The following is a 10,324-nucleotide window of genomic DNA, read 5'->3' as shown; positions in this document are numbered from 1 at the left end:
AAACGTTTCTTTCCTTTTTCATCGCCCAGTTGCATTCTAATCGGCACTTGAGAACCCAGTGTAATAACTGTTATCACACTACTTTATTAATCTAGCAGAAAGCTAGACTGTTTTGGGTGGCCGAGTCAGCCTTAGCAGCCCCTACGATTTCCAAGACTGAATGTTATGTCCTCCACATAATATCTTCCTCTATGAGCTTTTTTATTCTTCAGGTCCTTGATGTTGGAAAGTGGGGTCGTGGGACCGGAGCACAATAAAAACAGAAATATCCTGCAGATAACGCACCTCGCGCTGCTCCCAGGTAATCCACCCACATTCGGAAGAGCTTTTTCTGATCCCCGCCCGCCGGAGTCTAGCTGCGTGCGCATTGGGCCCCGCCCCCAGTCTCGCCCCGCCTCCCAGCTTGAGTCCTGCCCAAGACCGCGGGGCTCTTGCTGTAATTCCACCACTAGCCACAAGGAGGTGACAGCGACCGCAGGAACCAAAGGGTCTTTCCCAGCGGCGGAAGCGGAAGAGGCGGGGCGTGGGGAGCACGTTTCGTCAGTACGTGTGCCTTAAGGTTAGATCTCCCGACTAGAAGGTGGGCGCTTTCTGGGCCTGTTGCCTGCTGATGTCCTGCTGGGGCGTACAGTGCAGTCCTCATGGCGGAGATAATCCAGGAACGCATAGAAGATCGAATCCCCGAATTGGAACAGCTGGAGCGCGTTGGACTGTTCAGTCGTGCGGAGATTAAGTGAGCGAGCTAGGAAAGGGAAAGGCTGGGGCGGGCTGAGGGGAGGTTGCGGGGGTGCGTGTGGCAGGGGTTCAGGCTGGGGACGTTTTAGTTGTGCTTATTTTTCCCGACATGGTAGAAACCCATTGCCGGGCTGTGGTGATGACTAGAATTAAATTCTTATCGTTACAAGGTGGTCGATCCGTAGGTCCATTTATCCTCCAGATACACTGACTTATACGACTTATATTAAGTATATACAGATATACTTAATGGAGCAGGGTTTTGGGGCCATAAAGGTGATAAACGGAATCCCTACCCATCAGGAGCTAACAAGGCTCTGTGAATGGTGGGAATTCAGACAAATTAAACATTTTGGTTACATTTTAAATCAGTGTGAAAAATGTATTGCTCTAGAGATGTTCGCAGAGTGCTGCGGGAGCCCGGGAGTGGAAGACTTGGCAGATGGGGACCATTTAATTTCGTTTTGTACCCCAGATCCTAGCCACAGCACCTGACACATAGATTAGCATTCTGTCATTTTTAAATTAATAGTTTTAGTGGTTTCCATAAACAGTGACTCTGGGTACAGTAGTGTGACTGAGAGTCTAAAAGTAAGTATTTGTTAATCAAACAGAATATAGCAGTTGGGACTCTTAAGGCTCAGTACATGTTATTATTACTAAATATAAATATTTTGCACATCTTGCATTAAATTTTCTGATATACACACATGGTGTATGTTCAGTCCTTAACTAAGTTTGGTGAATTTCTCCCATAGATCCATAATAGTAATAAACTTTTTTAGGTCGAGACAGTTCAGATTTCTAAAAAAATTTTACACTTTGAAAATATAGGAATAAGAGGATTTTAGTGAACATATTTGATTATTATAAAAATCTAAGTGTTGAGGGCTGGGACGTAGCTTCTTGGCAGCATGTGAAAGGGAAAGGCTGGGGCGGGCTGAGGGGAGGTTGGGGGGATGCGTGTGGCTGGGGTTCAGGCTGGGGACGTTTTAGTTGTGCTTATTTTTCCCGACATGGTAGAAATCCATTGAATAGCATGTGCAAGCCCTTGCGTTTGATCCTGGTCACTACAAAAAATAAACCCCTAACTGACCTGAATTTAGAGGAAAATAAATCTTTATTAATACTATATATAACATAAAACATTTAACATGTTAGTTTTGCCTTTGGGAATATAAAATATCCTGGCTGTCAATCATGATACCTTTCCTGAATGTTTTAAAACATACCCTAATCCTAAGAACACAGAAATAATTGTGTAAGAGATTATTTGCCTGTGAAAGAAAATTGTATTTGGGAATTATGTTTTGGTAAACCTGTGTCTTAAATATGTCCAAGGTAATTAAAAAAAAAAAAAAAGGTCTCTTAAACCTAGTTATTTAATTTTCTTTTATCAAGTGTTTTAGTTTAAATAATTTTCTCCTCAGGGCTATCATTAAGAAGGTTTCTGATCTAGAATACAAAATACAAAGAAGATCTCTTTTTAAGGAAGACTTTATCAATTATGTTCAAGTAAGTGAATAATTTCTTTATTTTTTAATCTGCTTACAAATTTTAAGTCAATTTAAGAATGGTGAGATTAATATAAATTTTTTGCAAAATTCCAGAATTGTGAGTAGACAGATATTTTTGAACAGGATTAGAGGTGATTATTGGGCGTTGCATCGTCTGCTGAGGCTTTATCCTAGTGAAACTGAGCTTTTTTCCCTCTTTTTCTTTCTATTGAGTTAATAGATTAGAGACATAATGTGGATCAGGATTTCAGCAAGAGATCTACTTCTTAATAGGCAAGACAGGCATATGAATTTGATAATAGCAGATGACTAGAAAGTCTGTAAGTCTGCCAAGTTGGAAAGAAGTATGCTGCAAGATTCTTCCTTTTTTTTTTGTACTCTGGATTGAACCTAGGGGCCCTTTACCACTGACCCATATTGCCACCCTTTTTATTTTTTTATTTTGAGACAGGAACTTTCTTCCTTTCTTGGTACCAGGGGTTGAACTCAGGGCCACTTAACCACCCAGCTACATCCCAGTCCTGTTTTATTTTTTATTTTGAGACAGGATCTTGCTGAGTTGCTGAGGCTGACTTTGATCTTGTAATCCTCCTGCCTTAGCCTCCTGAGGTATTGGGAGTACAGGCATGTCCCACTATGGCCAGTGATTGCTTCATTTTCTAAATAGGTGAGAAGTTTGAGTGAAGACAAGACATATAGGAGAAGTCATTTTTCAGGTGGTAGGGAATAACTGATGTCAGATGACAGAGCCTGGGTTCAGAAAGAACCAGTAAGATGAAATGTTTAACTGGGTGTGGGTGAACACCTGTGATCCCAGCGACTGGGGAAACTGAGGCAGGAGGATCACAAGTTCAAGGCCAGCCTGGGTAACTTAGTGAGACCCAGCCTCAAAATAAAAATAAATAGAAAAGAACTGGGGATGTAGCTCAGTGGTAGAGCACTCTTGGGTTCAATCCCTGGAACGACACACACACAAAAATGAAATATTTTTAAGACTTAAACATTTGAGATTTATTATTAAAAAAAAAAAAAAAAAACAGTTGAACAAATACTACATGAGACTTAGCTGAGAATGTTTTGTTTTTGGAAGGGGTCCTAGGGTTTGTAGTAGATTGCTAAGTTAGAATAAGCCATGGTGGCTGGGAATAGCATGCACACAAGACTCTAGGTTTGATCACTAGTAGTGCCCCCCCCCACCAAAAAAAAAAGCCAAAAGCATATTGTATCAGAACTATAACCTAACAGTATCAAAAAAAGTAGTGTGCTGGGTAAAATTGTGAAGGACATTGGCAAGTAGGCACTGAGAATATGTTGATTTGAAAGGTAATGTGTTGTACTATCAATCCATATCTGAGGTATTGTATTAGGCTCAAGACTTTAAGAAGAACTTTGAGAGAGTGGTTTAAAGGCAACAAATTTGAAAACCTGTGGGAGCAATCATTGAAAGAACTAGAGATATTTAAGGAGATAAGTGACAAATGATTTCACTCTTCAAATATTTGAGTTACCTCATGCACACTCTTTAATGTATATACTTCCTTGAATTCACATAGTTGTAGAAATTTATTATAAGATACAAGCACTTATATTTTTTAATTTTTTGGTGTTGGTCATTGAACCCAGGGATGCTTTACCCCTGAGTTACATCCCCCACTTTTTATTTTTTATTTTTGAGACAGGGTCTTGCCAAGTTTCTTAGGGCCTCACTAAATTGTTGAGGTTAGCCTTGAACTTGCAATCCTACTCCTTTCCCATGTCACTGGGATTACAGGTATGCACCACTGTGCTTGGCACAAATGACGTTTTTAAATCAGTGAAGTTTAAAAAGTTTTAATTAGATTCCTTCTTCACATAGTACATGAAAATAAATTTCTGATGAGTTGGAAATTTTAATGTGGGAGAAAACTAAATCTACAAAATCTGTGAAAGAATGACTTCAGGTAGAGGAAAGATATCTTAAAAGAGACTATGAAAGCACCATCCTTTTGAGAAAAGATTGTGTTTTTTTTTTTAATTTTTTTTTAAGTTGTTGTGGGCACAATATCTTTATTTAATTTTATGTGATGCTGAGGATCGAACTCGGTGCCTCATACATACGAGGCAAGCGCTGTATTACTGAGCTACAGCCCCAGCCCCAAGATTGTATGTTTTGATTATGTTAAAAACAATAAAATAGTCTATGCAAAAAATACACCACAATTAGTGTGAAAAGATGAGCCACAAAGTGGGAGAAAATATTTGTAACACATAGTTAGAATGACATATATATATGTGAAGAAGTACAGATCAAGAAGAAAGTAACATAGGACTGCAAAGAAAAGTGGGCAAGTCTTGTTAACATGCAATTCACAAAGGGAGAACATCATTCATAGTTAAACTTGTGAGACAATGCAAGCCTCATTAGTAATCAGGTAAATCAGGTAGATAAATTAAGACAGGGCATAGTCTGCCTTAGTTTCATCACATTAGTAAACATTTTAAAAACCAGCATTACAGTACATAATTGGTACAACCCCTTTGGAGTGCAGGTTTTAATGTTCCATAAAGTTGAAAATGCATATACCTTGTGATCCACCAATTTCATTTATTCACTCACATGGTAAATATTGAGGGCCTGCTGTGTACATGGCACTGATCCAGTCCAATGGTGCATAGGAATCAATTTAAGCAGAGGAAAGTCATTGAGTCATGATTGTATATTAGTGTTGGGAGATAGTGTATCCTCTGGAGAAAAGTTCTTGGGTTCATAAGAATATATGTCCAAGAATATAAATAGCAGCTTTTTGTAATAGAGAAAAATTGGAAACAAATTGTGGAATAGCAAGAAAAAAGGCAAATTCCATATTCAAACATCGAACATTATACAATTGGACCATGAATTTCAGGTCTGTACAAAGATGTACCTGAAGTCATTTTGAGGTCTGGTCTCAGTGGTAGAGAGCTTGGCTTATATGTGCAAGGTCCTTGATTCGATCTTCACCACGTGTTAATGATCATGCACACACACAAGTCATGTTGAATAAAAAATAAGGAGTGATGAGTGTGGCACGATACCACTTATATACAGTCAGAGCATTAAAGCTGGGTGCCATGGCACACACCTGTAATCCTAGTGACGTGGGAGGCTGAGGCAAGAGGGTGACAAGTTCGAGAGCAGCCTCAGCAAATTAGCAAGACCCTGTCTTAAAAATGGCTGAGAAATAGTTTATTGATAAAAGGCCTCCAAGTTCAGTTCCTAGTACCAACAAAACAAAACAAAACAAAACAAAAACGCATTAAGATGAAGTCCAGAGTCATTCTTAGAAGTGATAAACTCAGGATAGTTGCTATTTCTGGAGAGGGAGAATAGAATCAGAGATGGGTACATAGGGGGCTTTATGTTTATTGGAAAGGTTGTATTTCTTTTTTTGGTACTGGGGATTGACCCCAGAGGCCCTTTACTACTGAGCCACAACCCCCAGCCCTTTTTATTTTTTATTTTGTTACAGGGTCTTGCTAAGTTCATTTGGGACTTCCTAAATTGCTGAGATTGGCTTTAAACTTGTGATCCTCCTTCCTCAGCCTTCCAAGTTGCTGGGATTACAGGCATGCGCCATCACTCCCAGTTGAATCGTTTTATTTTTAAAGAATACTTGATGCAAATACAGGCCTCACTGTATTTTTGGTGTTACTGTGTGATAGTGGCATGGGATTTCCTGTGCTTGAAATATTTTCCTGAAACATTTTTTCCCCCCTGTTTTGGAATTTGATTCCAGTATCACTCAGGTTAGGCAAGTGGTCTACCACTGAACTATATCCCTAGCTCCAGGTAAAAGTTTTTAAATAGAGGATGTAATCTTATGAGAGTCTCAGCTTTCTGTCTCTAGTATTTTTCTAGTAGTGGCTTAGAAAGTGATTATATAGTAGTGTTCTTCTGAGATCTTTAGGATTTCTAAGTGGTGTTTTAGAGGTGGTAGGAGAGGCCCATCAGGCTTCTCACACCTGTTTCAGCTAGTACAACCTCTCTTAATCTGTCTATCTGCTTTTGCTTATGTTGGTAATTTGCCCAGAGACGCTTTACCAATGAGCTATATCCCCCCAGCCCTTTTTATTTTTTAAATTTTGAGACAGGGTCTCACTAAGTTTCTGAGGTTGAACTTGTGATCCTCCTGTCTCAGCCTTCCAAGTTGTTGAGATTACAGGTGTGTACCACCAGGCTGGTGAAGAATTTGTTTTAACAAAGTGAATATTGTTGTAGATTAGAAGTTCGAATTAATTTATAAGTCTTATAAGTCTCCTGGTGTTAATAACATTTTTTCTTTAAATCTTAAATTTAGCTTATAAGCTTATTAATGATTCTATATGTAAATTTTTCAGAGGTAAGATGAATTTTCAGTGAATTCTAGACATTATAAATTATGTTTATTGATAGCAAAATTTTTCTATGTCACATTCTTGCTTTTCTTTTTTGTTGTCTTTCATGATTTTAATGTATTTCCTATATTTAAAAGATTATAATTTTTCCATTTTTTGTGTTTTTCTTTCCCAGTATGAAATTAATCTTTTGGAACTGATCCAGAGAAGAAGAACAGTAAGTTGATGATTTTTGAAGTTAGAAAATATCCAGAATTAAGCAGTGTGGCTGCTTAGCTCGAGCTTTTGTTTGGGAGTCAGTTAGTGTTGATAAACTGTTTAATGTGCCCATAATGGATATTTATAATTATTTGTTGTGTTCACCAATACTATGAAATGATCAAGTAGTAATGACACTTTGTAAATGTGAGAAAACTGAGGCTTTGTTTTTCATGTCCCCTTTCAGCGCATTAAATATTCATTTAAGAAGGATGAGATTGAGCATTCTATTGTGCACCGGGTACAAGGTATCTTTCGACGTGCTTCAGCAAAGTGGAAAGTATGTGATAAATGCATCCTTGACTCTTAAGGACTATGAAGATATGTATTATACCTAACTATGAGTTGAATATTTCAAATGCATTGTTCTCTGTAGTCTTAAATTGGGTGTCTTAATATTTATTCTAATGATGGTGTTATTGAGTGAAACATTTTTGAGTCAGCATTAAGAAATTGATCCCAGCTGGGTGCGGCTCAGGAGTCTAAGGCAGGAGGATCATGAGTTCAGAGGCTAACCTCAGCAATGTGGTGAGGCCCTAAGCAACTTAGCGAGACCCTGTCTCAAAGATTATAAAAGAACTGGGAATGTGGCTTAGTGGTTAAGCACCCTGGGTTCAATCCCTGATACCAAAAAAAAAAAAAAAAAGGAAAGAAAGAAATTGATCTCATACCTTCTTTTTGGTACTGGGGATTGAACCCAGGGTCACTTTACTACTGAGGTACATCCTTAGCCCATTTTATTGTTTATTTTGAGACAGGGTTTTACTAAGTTGCTGAGGCTAGCCTTAAACTTGTGGTCCTCCTGTCTTACCTCCTGAATTGCTGGGATCATAGATGTGTGCCTCTGTGCTTGTCTTCGTACCTTCTTGTTATTTTGTGAGGATGATGCTGAAAACAGTGTATTTGATATGTTAACAATTAGAAAATTACCTGGGGAATGTTTGGATATATTTCTTTTTAAAAAAATTTTTTTGGGGTGCTGGGGATCGAACCCAGGGGCCTGTGCTTACAAGGCAAGCACTCTACCGACTGAGCTATCTCCCCAGCCCCTGGATATATTTCTTAAGTGAAGAACACTAAAGACTTGGAGGCAGAAGATAAATGATTAGGTGCTGCCTGTACCTCAGTAACTGATATTCTTCAAGTTTGGCCTGGGAATGGGCATGTTATATTGGAAGTACTTTGAATTCCTGGGAATGATAAACTTTGTATTTCTATACCTGAGGCCATTGCAGAACTGCATTGAACAAATTGGATGTATAGCTTATTTTGTTTTGGAGCATGATGGGTGGAAGTGGAGAGTCTCACTCAATTGTGGTTAAGAAATCCAAGAATGTGCTAATATATTGGGTCTTCTGAAATTGTTTCCAATAAATTTAATTAATGCAAAAGTGTATTATATATAAAGGTCAAATTCAGGCAATTAACTGCATTGCTTTTCTTGCAGGATGATGTTCAACTTTGGCTATCCTATGTTGTTTTTTGTAAGAAATGGGTGAGTAAAGCTAAGTCTTGCTCCTTTCTTCCTTTCTGTTTGTCTGCCTTTTAAACTTCTTAATTATTGCTGAACTCCATGTTATCCCCAAAGGTGTAGGGTTAACAATGGGAAAAGAACCCCAGAAGACTGAAGCTATACTTCAGTGTAATACTTGTATTTATCTGAATGCCTATATAAATTGCTTCCAAGTCAGTTGAAAAGAAGATCATTTTTATGCATATTTGTTCAGAAAATATTAAAAAATTATATTTAGAATGTGTATGTTTAGTAGTTTAAGGAGAAGAAAATTGACTGTGTCTACATTTGTTGATATATTCCTAGCAAGATCTTGCCCTATTAAATTTCATGGTTGATAAGGGTTCAGCACATAATGTTTGTAGATTAATAGTGATGATATCTCTGTGCAAGAAATAGAAAAATTTCTTCCTCTTTTGCAGGCTACCAAAGTTCAACTTAGCAAGGTATTCTCTGCCATGTTAGCTATTCATTCAAATAAGCCAGGTATGGTGAAGTCCTTCTCAGTTCTTTTTCTATATTTTATTTAGACTCAAGCCATTTTGGAATTTATTGTGCTTGACAAAATAAAGAGAAATAATATTTCGAGAACTTAAGCTTATTAGGCAATTGGCTATAGCAGTTTTTGTTCTTGAAGCTGCCTCTTAGTTAATCTCTGGTTACTGTGTACCAATAGTTACTATATCAGGTGATCTATCTGTGGACAAGAAAAATTATATTTCTTTTTAGTTGCTGGAAAATAAAATCTGGACAGTCCTTTGAGGGACATTTAATTTGGAGGCAGTGAAATTAGGATTTCAATTTAAAGAGAAAAATATTAACACAGATTTTAGAAGGTTGACTGACACAGAGTAGGTACTCATGTTTTATAGGAGAAAGACTTTTCTCATGAGTAAAGAGTGGATGGTATGTTATTCTGTAATGGAGGTGCTCCAATATCAGTTCTCAGGGTTTTTTAGGCTCAACCAGACATTTTGTACTGCACAAGAGGCTACATTTGGCACTTGCTTACTCAGAAAGAGACAGAAGACAGTTTGAGGCATTTTTTTTCAGCAAAGTGCACTTAGCAGTTTGGAGGCCAGTCTCTGGTCCCCAGAGTGAGAGTTCAGTTGTAAGGTGATGAGACCATATGAGTGGGAAGAGAAACTTCTTAAGTGATGAGATCCTAGGGAGGTCCATGCTCAATTTCAGGAGTCACATGCTCAAGAAAGCCCAAAGCAATGAGTTGCCACTATTTGTGACCTTCCTGCAAAGTCCAGATGTTAGCAACCCTGGGTCATTTATACCAGGAGCAGCCTTGCTTGGCACGATAGTTAACCTTCATTAAATCTCTAGGGAAATAGGTAGAGTGGTAACTTGGAATTAATTTCCCATGTAGAAAGACAAAAAAAAATTTTTTTAAATTATGTTCTTTTCTAGATATAGAGGAGTGCAAAATATATTAATTGATTCTAAAATACAAATTTTTTTCCCAACTTTTTTTTTTTTTTTGCTGCGCTGGGGATTGAACCCAGGGCCTTGTGCGTGCAAGGCAAGCGCTCTACCAACTGAACTATATACCCAACCCTTCCCAACTTTTAACACCTTTAAAATTTGTATGTGACTTACAATGGTGGTGCCCTTAGATCTGAGTAAATACAGTCATAGGCCCTTATGTATCATACATCCAGAATGAACATATATTAGCATTTACCTATTTGCTTAGAATATTCTTTCTAACTTTGTTTATATATTTATTTTTGTAGTACTTAGAATTGAACACAGGAGCACACTACCACTGAGCTATGTCCCAGCTCTATATCCCAGCTCTTTTTTTTTTTTTTTTAATATTTTGTTTTAGTTGTAGGTGGACAGAATACCTTTATATTTTTATGTGGTACTGTGGATTGAACCCAGGGTCTCATGCATGCTAGGCGAGTGCTCTACCACTTTTATTTATTTTACGTGG

General features: G+C 37.9%; 1 protein-coding gene across 2 annotated transcripts in view; it reads left to right on the top strand.

Annotated features, from left to right (window-relative positions):
* Window positions 1-525: 525 nt before the first annotated feature.
* UTP6 (UTP6 small subunit processome component) overlaps window positions 526-10,324 on the top strand; it is a 33,893-nt gene continuing 24,094 nt past the window's right edge. For both annotated transcript variants that reach the window (XM_079130461.1, XM_079130462.1), the window contains exons 1-6: window positions 526-733; window positions 2,166-2,250; window positions 6,781-6,822; window positions 7,051-7,143; window positions 8,311-8,358; window positions 8,799-8,862. In XM_079130461.1, the coding sequence (XP_078986587.1) occupies window positions 642-733; window positions 2,166-2,250; window positions 6,781-6,822; window positions 7,051-7,143; window positions 8,311-8,358; window positions 8,799-8,862 (424 nt within the window). In that variant the 5' untranslated portion in view covers window positions 526-641. The remainder of the gene's footprint in view (window positions 734-2,165; window positions 2,251-6,780; window positions 6,823-7,050; window positions 7,144-8,310; window positions 8,359-8,798; window positions 8,863-10,324) is intronic.

The sequence above is a fragment of the Sciurus vulgaris genome, assembly GCF_902686455.1.
Source record: "Sciurus vulgaris genome assembly, chromosome: 3".
Classification (NCBI taxonomy): Eukaryota; Metazoa; Chordata; class Mammalia; order Rodentia; family Sciuridae; genus Sciurus; species Sciurus vulgaris.
The sequence above is the reverse complement of the archived record's forward strand: the minus strand, read 5'-3'. Positions and strand labels throughout refer to the sequence as shown.